At 25.1% G+C, this 15,977-nt stretch overlaps 1 protein-coding gene across 2 annotated transcripts; it reads left to right on the forward strand.

Moving 5' to 3' along the window:
- The first annotated feature begins 2 nt into the window (after window positions 1-2).
- Window positions 3-14,423, forward strand: LOC117171476 (28S ribosomal protein S29, mitochondrial). Of its 2 annotated transcripts, none has more exons than XM_033358832.1 (6): window positions 3-160; window positions 2,103-2,426; window positions 5,230-5,322; window positions 5,418-5,554; window positions 11,176-11,523; window positions 14,107-14,423. In XM_033358832.1, the coding sequence occupies exons 1-6, from the start codon at window positions 145-147 to the stop codon at window positions 14,341-14,343; spliced, it is 1,155 nt and encodes a 384-aa protein (XP_033214723.1). In that variant the 5' UTR covers window positions 3-144; the 3' UTR covers window positions 14,344-14,423. The 2 variants fall into 2 exon arrangements, with proteins under 2 accessions (XP_033214723.1, XP_033214722.1); XM_033358831.1 differs by having other exon boundaries at window positions 4-160; window positions 2,097-2,426.
- Window positions 14,424-15,977: the final 1,554 nt, after the last annotated feature.

Consider the following 15,977-nt stretch of genomic DNA (forward strand, 5'->3'; position numbering starts at 1 on the left):
CGTCAAAACAAATGCGGGCGGTGGGGGTACCCTAACCTAAAAGAAAATGGATAATTGGCGAATGTCGTTGTAATAAAAAGGCGATAAAAACACGAAAACGTATTATTTGATGTAAAATATTAGTTGACAAGAGATTAATAGATAATGGCCTTTTGCGTTGGTAAGTAATCTCCTTGTAAGTCAATAGTTCTTGAAGATTGTAATGCGTAAAAAATGACGAGTACTCGTCTAACCTAAATGTTACTTAACCGGACTCAAAACACGTTTTCTTTCAGTTAGTCGGTTTTTAATACAATTTCAGTAATTTCAAAGATTTTGAAGCTTTAAAGTTATAAGATTATTACATTTTTTTTTAATAATGAAAGCGTTTTACTTAAAAAAAGCATCGAAAATTGAAGTAAACAAAATAAAAATTTAAAAGGATCCTTATACTTAAGAAAGATTAAACGATTTTTAAGAACATTGAAAGTTAACACCAAATATAAAGTCTTCAAATTAAAAAATTGAAACTTAACATGAAAAAAAACTAAATTTGATAGATTTTTTAAAATTAAAATACCCATAAGGTTGATTCCAAGGACGGATGTAGAATTTTTTCGGGGGTGGCAATTGTGCATTTTTTCGACTAACGGGGGACTCTTTCAATGATTTAAAAGAATTTTTCAAATTGAACATAATAAAGCGATAAATTTCACTTTAATTTTATTTTTCAATTTGAGTACATGGGGCACAATCTTTATTAATTTATCTTTCAGGTTAAAAATTCTACTCCATTGTTTTAAATTTGAACTATCTATAATAAAAAATAAACAAATTGTTTTTAAAGATCATATTTTCGAGTTAAAAATTCAATTGTTTGGTTTAAAATCCGTCTTTTATTTTGAAAATTGAACTTTTTTGTTGAAAATTAAATTTTTATTGTTGGAGATCCACATTTTCGTATTGAAAATTCAACTGATTGGTAAAAAATTCGCTTTTCTAAGTTGAAAATGATTCGTTTTTCAATGAAAATTTAACTCTTCCATTTTGGTTTGAAGATTCATAATTTTATTAGAAAATTCATCCCTTTAGTTAAAAATTAAACTTCTTTTTTGAAGCTTCCCTTTTTTGGGTAAAAATTAATTTTATTAGCTGAAAATTTAACTATTTTGTTAAAAATTAACTTTTTTCTTAAAATTTCAGATTTTCGGATTGACAATTCAACTACTTTATACAGAAAATTCGTCTTCTTGTCTTTGAAATTAAACAATTTGTTAGAAAATTCTTTTTTTTTTCAATGGATTCTTTAGTTTAGAAATTCAACTATTTAGTTGAAAATCTATGCAGTTTGTTGAAAATTCGTTAAAATTTTTCGATTTTGTTGAAATTTTATTTTTTCAACTAGTTTGTTTAACTCAAAATTAATATATTTGGTTGGAAATTAACTTCTTTGTTGAAAATATATAATTTTGGATTGAAAATTCAACTGTTTTGTAGAACAACTGTTGGTAGAAAATTAATCTTCTTGTTAGAAAATTCAACTTATTGGTTAGAAATGTACTATTTTGTTGAAAACTCGTGTTTGTGGTAAAAAAAATCTTGATTGACAATTGATCTTTTTGATTAAAAATATAATTATTTGAACGAAAATTCAGCTATTTTCTACAAAGCTCATATTTATAGCTTTGAAAATAACACTACATATTTCGTTCAAAAATTGATTTATTTTGTTCAGAATTCGTTTTGTATAGTAAAAAATTAATCTTTTTGTTTTTTTTTTCATTTTGGATGAAATGGTTTTTTTGTTAATTGAAAAATCTTTCTTTGTTTAAGAATTCAAGTATTTGTTTGAAAATAGAACGGTTTTATATTTAAAATAAAAATCTTTTCTTGGTTAAAATATCAACTGTTACATTTTTTCTTTTGAATTCAGTTTTTTTGGTTGATAATTTCGTAACTACTTTAAAACTTGAATTACTTTTTTAACTCATAAGAAACAGACAGATTGGCCCCTTCCCCATTTATCGTCTTACGTTATTTTTCGATAAGGCCTAAAAAAATTACATTTAAATTAGTTTTCTTAAATTTACTTTTACTTTTACTCCCAAATTGGTCAGAAACAGTACTGCGGCGAGTTTCGTCGAATAGTATCAGAAAACTTAGCACGGTTGTTGAACCTGTACGTTTTAATGAAGAACCGTTGCAAATATTTCGAACGAGTGAAAGTAATCCAGCGAATCATACCAAAGAGCATTTGAAAAGATTTTATACTATACCACCTGAAGAAAAACAAAGATTGTTTCAAAGCGGTGGATTCAAAAAATCATTCGAAGTGGATATTAAAACATTTGCAGAATGTGCGATCATGGTCAGACAACCAGCTTTGGAAATTATATCGTATTTGCGGCAATCCAATTATACGAAACCGATTAACAAATATGTTGTGTGTATCCTTTTCAAATACAAATTTACTTAATTTTCGAAATTGAGAGCTTGTGGGCTTTTTTATACTTTCTATTTCACATACAGGCAGTGGCTCAGGGAAAACCTGAAAATCCGGGAAAACTCAGGAATTTTGAAAAGAAAAATGTTAAAAGTCAGGGAATTTCGAAAATGCGAACACCCCGATATATAGCATTCTTGTTAGTAATTTTTTTTGCCTTGTATTTCTATTTCTTTCGCAGTTTGTTTCCATTTTGGCGATTATATTCTGAGTTGAAAATTGTTTCATTTAATTGAAAATTCTATTATCTTTGAGAAAATGCATCCTTTGGTTTTCAAAATTCTTTTTTTTCGTAGAAATTTGATGTCTTTGGATAAAAATGCAACTATTTGGTTACAAATTTTTTTATTTAAATAAAAAATATTTTTTGGTTGACAATTTATTTGAATGACTTGGTTGAAGATTGAACCAATTTGTTAAGAAAATTAATTATTTTAAAGATCTATCGTTTTAGTTGCAAATTTATCTCTTTAGTTAAAAATTCGTTTCTTGTTGTTGTTAAAAATTAATTTTTTTAACCGGAGAAATAACTACTTTCATTTCAGATTCATAATTTTAGTTGAAAGTTGAAATATTTGGTTGAAAATTAATCTTTTTTCCAACTGAAAATTTAATTACTTGGGTACAAATTGAACTACTTTGTGAAAATTTTCTTTTTTTCGCTAAAAGTTAATCTCTTCATTTGAAAATTTAAGTACAAATTTCGTTCGTTCTTTTTCATTATTTTTTTTCCCTATGGTTTAAAGATGTTTTTAACTCAAAAAGTGACTTTTCCACTTCTGGTTTAAAATTTGTCGTTTTTAATTGAAAATTCATTTCTTCGGTTTAAAGTTAGACTATTTTATTTAAAAAAAAATTTTTTTATTTAATTTTTTTAACTACATATTTAACTTTTCTATTTTTTGTTGAAAATTGATTTTTTTTAAAGATAAAATTAGTTGAAACTTAGTATTTTTTGTTTAAAAATTCATATCTTTTGGTAGAAATGTCATTTTTTTTACTGAAATATCAACTTTTATATGTTTTGTTTAGAATTAGTCTTTGTATGTTTCCAATTCAACTGTTTGTTTAAAAATGCAACTGTTCTTTTTTTTAATCACATGTTTTTTTGAAAATTTATTTATTTCGATACAAATTCGTCTTTAGCTTGAATTCCACTATTTTTGATTGAAAATTAAAATTGTTTGTTGTACAAAAATTGTACTATTGGGTTGAAGGTTGAATCAATTGGTTAAAAAATCATTTGGTTGATCATTTTGGTTGAAAATTCAGCTTTTTGGTTAAAAATTCGTTTTTTATTGTTGTTTATACTACTTGAAAATTAGAATATATTTTTAAAAATTCGTTTTTTTCTGTTTTGTTTAAAATTATTATTTTTACCTGAAAATATAACATTTTCTTCTTTTGTTGACATTTACCGTTTAAGATGAAAATTTGTCTTTTTTGGTCTAAGTTAATCTTCTTGGTTTGAAATTTCCTATTTTTTGGTTAAAAGTGCAACCATTTGGTTGAAAATAAACTTTTTTGTCGAAACTTCATATTTTCGGTTTAAAATTTCTATTATTTTACATAACATTCATATATGGTTTTAGTTTCCCACAATTCGGATTAACTTTTTTTTTCTTTTTGACTGAGAAATTTTTGTTATCGAAAAGTTGTCTTTTATGTTAGAAAATTCCTGATTTTAGTTAAAAATTCATATCTGGTTGTAAATCATATTTTTTTGTTCAAAAATTGGTTTTTCGTTACAATATAAACTTTCTTATAGAAAGTGGATCTTTTCTATTTGTGGTTTATAATTTATCCTTTTTAGTTGAATGTTGAATTATTTGCTTCAAAATTCATGTATTTTGTGGAAAATTAATTAGCTTAGTGGAAATTTCATCTTTGGTTTTAAAATTTATCTTTTTCGGTAAGAATTTCATCTTTTTTGGTAGAAGTATCAAATTTAACCATTTTTGTTGAGACTTTATCTTTGAGGTTGGATATTGAACTAGTTTGTTTGAAAATTTAATTATTTTATACAAAATCGTAAATATTTTGTTGTAAATTTGTTTTTTCTTGTTGAAATATCAGCTATTACATTTTTGGTCTCAAATTCATCTTTGTAGGTTAAAAATCCAACTGTTTGGTTGTAAAAGCAACTGTTTCGTTATAAATAATGTCCTGTTTAAAAAAATTCAAGTGTTTTATTCAAAATGCAACCATTTTTGGTAGGTCTAATCTTTTTTCTTTAAAGATTCCACTATTTCGTTGAAAAATCATTTTTTTTAGTAGGAAATTTAACTATTTTATTAAAGAGTCATCTTTTTTGGTCGAAAAATCAACTGTTTTCTTGACCTTTCGCCTATTTAGACATAAAATTAGTAATTTTGTGTTTTAAAAAATCATATTTTTTGTGCAACTGTTTTCGATTGAAATTAAATACTTTTTCTTTGAAAAATTGACTATTTTCTTAAAAATTCATCTTTTTATGTATCAGAATTTAACTATTTTGTTGACAAGTAATCTTTTTTGTGCGAAAGTTCGTCCTTTTGGATTGAAAATTCGTTTTTTATGGTAGGAAAGTCACCTTTTTTTTATTAAAATAATAAATATTTAATTTTAATCTAGCATTATTTTATTCGGTTTGTAAAAGGTTCTATGTTAAAAAATTTAAAAGATTAAGATGCTCTTCATTATATAATCGTCAGGGAAAATGAAAAATTGGTCAGGATCTGCAATATTTCCTTAAAAAAAAAATTCAGATGGTGAACATGGATGTGGAAAAACAGTTACTTTGGCACATCTTCTGCACTATGGTCTTAACACACAACACGTACTTATTCACGTTCCTTGGGGTACGTAATAATTTTTGATTTAACTTATTTAATGTACCCTTCTGTAAAAGGCACCATTTTAAAAATAGAAAATAATCCATGATTACATTATTTAGTGCAAAACTGGTTCAAATACCCAAAGGAATATTCAAATTCGCTAATTCGAGAGGGACTTATGGATTTACCTATAGACGCAGCAACGTGGTTAGCACAATTTAGATTTCAAAACAAAAACTTATTACCAGGACTAGATGTGAGTAAAAAAATGGTAAATTTCAGGCCTCACATACGGGTCCTATATCCCATGTGATCCTAATTATTCAGCTTTAGTCCCTAAAATCCTATATTTTAAACGTTTGATCCATATGATACCCTATTTTCAGTAGTTAATCAAACTAAAATTCTTTAAAAATAAATTCGATGTTTCTAAAAGTTGCACACTTTCGGCACCGTAAATATGTTGGGATCTCTTCTTTAATATACCTTAGGATTCTTTAGTACTCATGATTATATTTTAAGTATAACAAAAATCATTTGATTTAATTTTCTGGGAATTCTGTTTTCCAAATCAAATTGATTGAGCATACGTTCATTAGAATAAAATTATAATTTTTTTGTGATAAAAAGGACACAAAATGGATGTAAGTTTCGAATCCAATGCAAAAAATACGCGTAAAATCACGTAATTGCATTATTCAGAATGATTAGATAACTTACAATTTAAAGCATTTAGGATTGAATATTTGCAGATTCAATTTTTTTGAAACAGAACACAACAATTTTGAAATTCGAATTTAAAAAATGTATCTATAAAAATTGATGGTCTTAAATATGAATCGTTTTAAATTTTGCTATATTTCAAAGTGAAAGCCTTAATGTCTAAACTATTTTAAATTAAAATATCAAGAAACGGTTTAAAATTTGAGGTGGACAAAACTCAATAATATGAAATTAAGAATGTTTAAAATTTCACAATTTGTACTGGAATCGTTAAGAATTAAATAATTATTCTATGTCTAAAAAATCTATTGAATTCCTGAAATCTTTTTATAAGCACAAGTACAGTAGAAAAAAACACAGAGCTGAAAGAATTAAAAATATATAATCTCAAAAAATTATAATTTCCAAATAATTCAGTTTTTACATTTTTCATTATTTTATCTTCGGGCCGTACATAAATTACCTAACAGCTCAGGGGGGGGGGCATTTTGTTACGGTAGAGGGTCCTTTACTAATGTATGTAATTTTTGCAATTTCACGAAAACTTTCTCCTGAAGATTATCTTTTTAGTTATAAATTTTATTGATTTGATTGAAAATGTAACCATTTTCTTAAAAAAGACATCCTTTTTGATTGCAAATTCAACTGTTTTCTTAAAAAATCGTGTTTTTGGGTTAAAAATTCAGCTCTGTTCGTAGAACATTAACTTTTTGTTGAAAATTCATATTTTGTTGCGGATAAATCAACTGAAATCTTTTTTAGGTGAAAACTATTTTTTCTGAAAATTTTTCTTTTTTATTTAAAAATTCATCTTTTTTAGTAGAAATATTGCATGTATGCAGAAATGAAAATATTTTAAGTCACATAATTGTTATAAACGGCTTATTATATTATACTGCTGTATATTTAGTTATTTTTATTGTATATGTAAAAAACCACAAGGGTATACATGAGAGAATAGATTGAAGGGAATAGTAGAAATATTGAATTTTTCTTGGACAAAAATGCAATTGTATTTGGTTAAAATTTCGACTATTTAGCTGAAAAACAACTTATTGTTTACAATTCTTATTTTGGTGTTGAAACGTGAACTAGAATCTTCTTTGGATACAAATTCAGGGTGGCCGTTTGAATCCACGAAATAAATCCCGGTCATTACCCGGTTTGCAAATATTTTTCACGGTCAATGAAATTAAAAAAAGGGAACACTAAAGCTAAAAAATATTCCACTTGAGGTTAATAAAAACTGATCTGCAAATGAAAGCACTTAAAGTGGGACTGTTAAATTTTGAACTTTTAAAATTGAAATTTAAATGTTTTTAATTTAAAAATGTTGCATTCAAATGGTCAAGAATTTACGCGTTACCCACGTTATCATTTTCAATGCTCTAAATTTAAAAATCAATCAATAAACTTTAAAATGTTAAAAATTATATAATTTTAAGGAATTTTAAACTAGAAACATTAAATATTCAAAAATTGCAAAATTTTTAACTGATCACTTCTTAAATTAAAAATTCAATTATTTTCTTTTTAAATAGTTTAAAAATCCTTGGAAAGCTTCACAATTTTATTTCAAAATCTTGAGAAATCTAGAACATTTCTTCACAATTTAGATGTATAAATAACAATTGAACATTTATTATTTGTAGGCGAAATGTGAGTAATTTTAAGAGATATGCAGAAGTTTTTAATAATGTAAAACTTGATATGATAGCCTAATATAAACCAAAATGCAGATTTTCGCAGAATTATACATCAAAAGTTACAAATTTCACTAACAAATGAAGCATTTTCCAAATACAACAATTAAAATTGTAACGTTCAAAGTTTAAAGGCTCTTCGAAATTTTAACTATTCCAAGCTTTCTATGTCCAAAAAATTAAGTTAAAGATTCTTTACTTTTAAATATTTGGTTTCAATTCACTTGTCTTAAATAAAAATTCAAATATTGCTAAATATTCAATAATTAATCTTTTTTCTTTTTTAATCAAAATTTCAAATTGAATGAGTTAAAAATTGAATATTTTGAACTGGAACAATATTCTAAATGTAATAAAATCCTTTAATTATGAATATATTATCATGAAGTTATTTTCAAGTTGAAAATAGTTTATAAACTTTCAGTCACACGTTCACATTTGTTTAATGCGTAAGGCTTTCAAATTGAAACAAAGGGCATGTGATACTTACAGTTTCATCGGCTTTTTTTCCACAAAAATGAAAAATTTTAAAAACTGAATTCGGAGATGCTACAAAATATCATAAAGGACGTCCCCGGATTCTTTTTGGAGGGAGAATAACAAACAAAAATTTATTTTGCTAAATAAAAATTTTATGCATATATATGTATTGTTTTGAGGTTACGTCGTTTTTCATCTCTGCCTTTCCGATAATCTGGAAATTATTTATGGAATAAACTTTTTTGATTGCCTGCAAACAAAGTTAGTTCCGGGAGATTAGTTACTATGTTTATTTGTAAGTCCAAAGTTTTCGGCCAAAAATATTGTGTAGTTTGGAAGTAACGCTGGGGTGAATTGTAACACACATAACCTCGAAATATACACTCACGTTGTTAGCAATATAAAAAAAATTTGGATAAAGAAAACACAAAAAAAGTGTGTGGGGACGTGCGTTAGCATGTTCGCTATCATTGCCCAGGTTTTGAAGGCAAAATATTTCTTATCCTAGGAAAAAAGCCGGGGGAATCTAACACTAAAAAATCGATACTATTTCCTGAACCGCTATGCAAATTAATCACATTTTGCTAAATTAAAACTTTTTTGAATTAATCCACAAAAAAAGTGTGTGGGGACGTCCGTTATCATGTTCGCTATTATTTCCCAAATTTTTCAGACAAAATATTTATTATTCCAAAAAAAAAGCCGGGGGAACCTAAAACTGGTAAAATCGACAATTTTATAAGTATCACATGCCCTTAAGTTTTAACGTTAAAATTTGAAAATTCTTAAGTTTTGAACTGATTTAAAATCGTTTTGTCAAATCGTTTTTGTTCACTTTTTATTACTTAAAGTACAGATAAATTAAAAAAAATTGATTTATTTATTAAATAAAAATGTTTTTTATCAAAAAATTTCAACATCAAAGATTATTATTTTTTAATTGTTCAAATCTTTAAGAAAGCATTTTAAAATTCTTTAAATTAAAAATGCAAGCTTAAAATAAAAATTTCAAATGGAAAATTTTGACTTACGCATTGTAAGCTAAATAATAGCGTAATTGAAAAATATAAACATTCAACTAATTATTTAAAAACTGTTGAAATCGAGCATGGACAGATTTTTCTTCTACAAATTTGTAAAATTCCCGGTTAAAAAATTTCACTGTCGTTTCCCGGTTTTTCCCGGTCTCTAAGAAATTCCGGCTATTTCCCGGGTTTCCCGGTCCAGCGTCCTTTAGCAGAAATTACATCTTTCTTGGATAAGAATGCAACTATTTGTTTGAAAATTCAACAACCTTATTAAAAAGTCATATTTTTTGGCTGCTAATTTCGCTGGTTTGTGGAAAAGGGAACTGAAATCTTTTCTGGATGAAAATTCTACTTAAAAAGAAATTTCTAATAAAAAATTCCTCTGTTTCAAGAGAAATTTAATCTCTTTTGGATAAAAATGCAACTTTTTGGTTGATAATTCTACTGTTTTGTTAAAAAATTTAATATTTCATAGAAAATTTTATTCATATTTAAAATTTATATTTTTGTGTTGAAAAATGAACTGAAATCTTTTCTCGATGAAAATTCAACTTAAAAAATCATACTTTTTTATTGAAAAACTTCGTCTTTTTGGATTGAAAATTCAATGTTTTTCGTAAACACGTATTTTTTGTTAAAAAATGCATATTTTGATCTTAAAAAGTCAACTGGAATCTTTTTTAGATGAAAATTCGAATATTTTTTTGAATAAAAAAAAAAAAAATATTCCTTTGTTTGAAGAGAAATTACATCTTTTTTGGATATAAATGTCAAAATTTCATATGAAAGTAATCCTTTTTGGTAAAAAATTCGTCTTTCTTTGATTGAAAATTCAATTTTATTCGTTGAAAAGTATTACAGGTATAAAAATTCATATTTTGATCGTGGAAAGTCAACTGAAATCTTTTTTAACGGAAAAGTCAACTATTTTTTCAACATTATTTTTTTTATTTAAAAATTCATCTGCTTTAGTAGATATTTCATTTTTTTTATGAAAATGCAATTTTTTGTTTAAAAATGATTCTTCTTTGCTTGAGTACTTAACTATTTTTTTTTAAAGATTTGGTTGAATCACTTTGTTAAGAAATTATTTTTTTGTTGAAGATTTATATCTTTAGTTAAAAAGTCATATTTTCGGTTTGAAAATTCAATTATTGTAGAGAAAATTCGTATTTTGGCTTAAAGGTTCAACAATTCAGATAAACTTTTATTTCTTTCTTGAGGAAAAAAAATGTGTTGAAAAGTTGTCTTTTTAGTTTCAAAATTATTTTTCCCCATAAATTTAATCTTTTTTTATTTTAATATAAACTGTGACACTTTTTTGTTGAGAATTTATCTTTTGAGGTTGAAAATTCAAATATTACGTTAAAAATTTAATTATTTTGTTGAAAATTCAAATATTTTGTTAAAAAGCCATATTTTATGGTAAAAAAGAATTTTTTTATATAAAATAAATTAATAAATTGAAAAAATTTTAATTTGTGTCTGAAATACTGTTTCATTTCATTTATAAAAGATTCTATATGCAAATATTACAAGATTGGTTGGTTGCCTTCTCAATTTCCTTTCCTATTTTTTATTTTTAGTCTAAAAAAAGAATTCTTTTTTTTACGCAAATCTATATATATTTTTCAAATTACAATAGGAATATTTGATGGTAATTGTCCAAATGTGTTCGTTGAATTCTTGGTTTTATTCTCAGGAATTCTGAACATTAAAATTTGAATTCTGGTATTTGAATATTAATGATCAAAGAAAAAAAATTGAAAAGTAAACAGAAAAATGACATATCCGATTTTTGTACAAAAAGGATACCCTTTAAGCGTGAAAAAGCACTCTTTGTTCCCTATTTTTTATCCCATAGGACCTTTGAGGCCTGAAATCGTATAAATTCGGTTTTTATAAAAATATGTACCTATTGTTATATATAAATTTTTTTTTAGATAACAGTATCGAAACATTACACCTGGTCTCAGAGAGAAAGTACTGCTAAGGGATCTCCAATTGTGGATATGGTAGACTTCGGCATAAATCGAATTAAATTTGCCAGCGAAGTTATTATGACACTGATGGCTGAATTGAAGCAAGCGAGTATCGCTGGAAAGTGTAAAATGATGGTAGTTATTGATGGATATAATGCTTTTTTCGCAAACCACACAAGAATTAAGAACGAACAGAAAAAGTTTGTCCCAGCAAATCAAGTTACTTTAACACACGCTTTTCTCGATATTACGAGAAGTGATTGGAATAATGGAACAGTAATTGTATCTGTTGACAAAATAGCAGTCAAGGTAAGTCATTTATATATAACATATTAAAAAAAACTTGTAAAAATCTTTGAAATTTTGATACGCCTTAAATAAAATAAAATCTCTTCAAATCTTTACAATATGTAAAAATTCTTTCAAAACTCTGTGAAATTCCATGAAATATGATATTTCCTGAAATCCCGTAAATTTATACAAATACATTGAGATGTTTTAAAATCATTTCAATAGTCCGAAATCTTAGGGAATTTGTTAAACTAATTTGGAATATTTTTAAATGTCCAAAAATCTGATCTGTTCTTTAAAATCTTTTCAAATCTTCCGCAATTATAGAAAATTATTTTAAACTATGTGCAATGTATAAATATCTTAAAATCATGTCCATCCTTGGAATGTTTTAAAATATTCTGAAATCTTTTGGTGTCTCTTGAAATTTTTTGAAAGCTGTTGGAAATTTCTTGTAATCTTTAAAATACCCTGAAGTCTCTTGTAATTCCTTAAAATATTTGAAGTTCTTTAAAATCCCTAAAAATGAATAAAATCGTCGGAAATCGTATAAAATCCCTTGATACTGCTCAAATATCCTAAAATATTATAATTTCCAAAATTCTTAAAAAATGTTTTCAATTTCTTTAAATACCTAGAAATCCTTAAAATTCATGTTTTTTTGGCTGAAAATTTTGCTGTTTTATGAAAAAGAGAACTGAAATCTTTTCTGGATAAAAATTCAACTTAAAAAAAAATGTAATAGAAAATGCATCGGATTGAAGAGAAATGTTATCTCTCTTGGATAAAAATGCAACTATTTGGTTGATAATTCTACTGTTTTGTTAAAAATCTTAATATTTCGTAGAAAATTTACTTTATGTAAAAAAATTTATATTTCGGTATTGAAAAATGAATTGAAATCTTTTCTCGATGAAATTTCAACTTAAAAAATAATATTTTTTTATTGAAAAAGTTCGTCTTTTTGGATTGAAAATTCAATGTTTTTCGTAAAACCGTATATTTTGTTAAAAAATTCATATTTGGTCCCATATTCTTGTCCCTTGATAATATTCAAAGCTCTTAAAAATTCCTTGGAATCTTTTTAAATACTCTAAATGTGTTAATATCTGTGTTGAAACATAAAATCTAATAATATTCCCTGAAATTCCTTAACATATTTGAAGTCCGATAAAATCCTTTGAGATCCTGGAAAGTTGGTTAAAGTATCTTATTAGGAGTCTTCAAAATCGCTCAAAATGATTGAAATTCTCAGAAAGTTTAGTTTAAAAAATTTTTAATTAAAAATTAAATTAAAAAAAAGCAATAAATTTTAAAACAAAATTTAATTTCTAAAAATTTAGTTTAAAAAACTCGAAAATATTTGTAATTTGTTTAAATCCCTTGAAATTGATCAAAGCTCTTTAAAATTCCTTGGAATATTTTAAAATACTCTAAATTCCTTGGAATCTTAAAATACCCTTTAATCGCTTCAAATCTTTGAAATCTAATAAAATATTACAAAATCCCCTGAAATTACGTGAAATCTAATGATATTTCTTGGAATCTCTGAAAATATTTGAAGTCTCTGAAAATGATTGAAATCGTCAGAAACTTGATCAAATCTCTTGAAAATCCTTTAAAGTATTTTAAAATCTTAAAATTTTTCTGAAATCCCTTGGAATCCCAAGTCATTAAAATGTTCGGAATGTTTAAAAATAGCCTGATATATTTTCAATCTTTTGAAGTCCCTAGGAAATTTTTCAAAGCTATTGAAAATTCCTTGGAATCTTTTGAAATACCCTTAAAATTCCTTGAAATCTTAGAAATACCTCGAAACCCATTAAAATGTTACAAAATCCCGTGAAATGACATGACATTTTTTGAAATCCATCAAAATATTTTAAGCCCTATGAAATCTTTTGAGATCATGGTAAATTCTTTAAAATACCTTAAATTCGGCGGAAATATAATAAAATCCCTTGAAATTTCTTTAAAATACTTTTAAATAATTGGAAATCTTAAAAATCTCTTGGAATCTTTTAAATTATTATAAATCCTATGAAATCCTTTCAGATTTTCCGAAAGTCTTTAAAACTGTATGCAATTCTTTTAAATATCTATGAAACATTAAAATCTTCGGAGTGTTTTAAAGTACTCTGATAATATCTCTTGAAATCGCTTAAAATCTTTAAGATTCTGAGAATTTCGGTAAAGTATTTATTGAGTGCCTTTAAAATCCCTTAAAATGATTTGAACTCTCGGAAATCTTATAAAATCCCTACAAATTTCTTTGGAATATACGTATGGAAATCTTGAAAAATTTATGCAATTTTCTTAAATATCTAAAAAATTTATGGAATTGTTGAAAATACCCTAAAATATTTTGAATATTTTGAAATTCCTGCAAGTTTTTTAAAGCTCTTGAAAACTCCTTCAAAATTTTTCCAAATATATCTTCAAATCGAAACGCTAAAAAAATTCGAAATAAACAATTTCTAAATGTAATTTTTAGAATTGAACCATTTTGAAGCCTGATAGCGAATAGCTATAATTATTATAATTATTTTCTACAATAAATAGTACAAAATCCTTTTTCTAAAGATTAATTATCTTCCACAGGAGCCAAAGGAATCGAAACTGCCAAGGTATTTGCTACAAAAGGAAGGCTTCGAGCACTTGGATCCATTTTTACCCATCTCTGTAGGAAATTATGATAACGAAGAATTCGAAATGATCATAGAGTATTACAAAGATAGAAAGTGGCTTAGAGACATAAGTCCGGATGGCGTGAGAGAAGTGCAATTGCTAACCGCTGGAAATCCCCTTAAAATAACGGAGTTTTGTGCAGGTTTATAAGAATGAAAGAAACAAATTCATAGCAGGTTCTTAATTATTTTATGTATTGCATTTTTTGTATTAAACAATTTCCCGTAGAGTGAGCCTTGACTGTAATCCTATTTTGTACAATAGATAGATTTTTCCCATATATCTAATGAAATATATATAGTTAGTGTAAAATTCATTTTGTGTTAAAAAAATATATTTATAATTCAATCAATCAATTACTAATACAAAAAAATTATATCCTAATTTTTTTTCGAAATCTTCAGAAATCTAAATTTTGCAAATCTTTACAAGTTTGAAATTATTTGTGAATCTTTTCAAAACCAAGTATGTGAATTTTCCACGAAAAATTATAATTTTTTATTAAAAAAAAAAGTTATTGACAATGTAGTTAAGCTTTTAACCAAGTAGTTAAATATTCAACAAAAAAAGATTAATACTGAATGAAAAAGATAATAGATGATATTTAGTCCAATGAGGATATTAATGTTTAATAAAAAAGAGAGTAGAATTCATAAAAAACTACGAAATTTCAAGAAAATAGTTGAATTATTAACCCAGCTTTTGAATTTTTATTAAAAAAATATGAATTTTCAACCAAGAGAATTCATTTTCTAGCAAAAAATACGAATTTGTAACAAAATACATGCATTTTAACTGAAAAGGTCCATTTCAAATTAAAAGTAGCATCAGTGTAAAAAATGAGTTTTCGAACAAACAAAAAAAACGAATTAAAAAAATATAGTTTCTTAATAAAAATTCAAAAAAAAAAATGCAGTTGAATTCAACCAGAAGACGAATTTTCAACGAAATAGTTTAATCTTTAACTGAAAAAATTAAATATTCAACCAATCAGTTGAATTTTGAAAAATATTTAAAAATTAAAAAATTGCCTTAAAATTTACCAGATTTTTTTTCGACATTTTTAGAAATCTTTTTAAATTTTCTTTAAAAATTAATTTTTCAAAATACAAAATCATTCATTATTTTACCAGGAATTTTAAGAAAAGAATGTGTTTCCTTGAAACATTTAATAAAATCTTAAAAAGTTTGAAAAGTTATTTTTGAAATTTTATAAAATGTACATTTTTTTGGAATTAACAAAAATATTTTTTAATTAATTTTGAATCTTTTCAAAACAGGTAAATATTTCTTAAACTTACTCAAACTTTTTCTACGATTTTGTAATATTGTAAGATTGAAAAGGTTTTGCTCAAAAATCTTTTATATTCTTTTACAAAATTTTAGAACATCATTTTAAGTGCTTTGAAATCTTTTTCAATTTTCGCTTATAATTAATTTTAAGAATAAAAAATCATTTAAAATTTTCCCATGAACCTTAAGAAAACATTTTATTCTTTTGAAGCCTTTAAAAATCCTTCAAATGGTTGTAATTTTTGTTTCGAATTCTGCAAAATTTAACATTTTATTTAAAATGTTTTGAAAACCTTTTAAATTATAAATTATTTTTGAAAAAGACGAGTTTTTAACGAAATGTTTGAATATTCAACCGAAGATTATTTTTCAACCAGTTGCATCTTTTAAGAAAAGAAAAGACATTTTTGCCAAAGTGAACAAATTTCTACAAAATAGTTTAATTTTTAACTCAAAAATATTAATTTTGAACCAAGTAGTTGAATTTTGAA

Source organism: Belonocnema kinseyi, chromosome 4 (genome assembly GCF_010883055.1).
Source record: "Belonocnema kinseyi isolate 2016_QV_RU_SX_M_011 chromosome 4, B_treatae_v1, whole genome shotgun sequence".
NCBI classification, from domain to species: Eukaryota; Metazoa; Arthropoda; class Insecta; order Hymenoptera; family Cynipidae; genus Belonocnema; species Belonocnema kinseyi.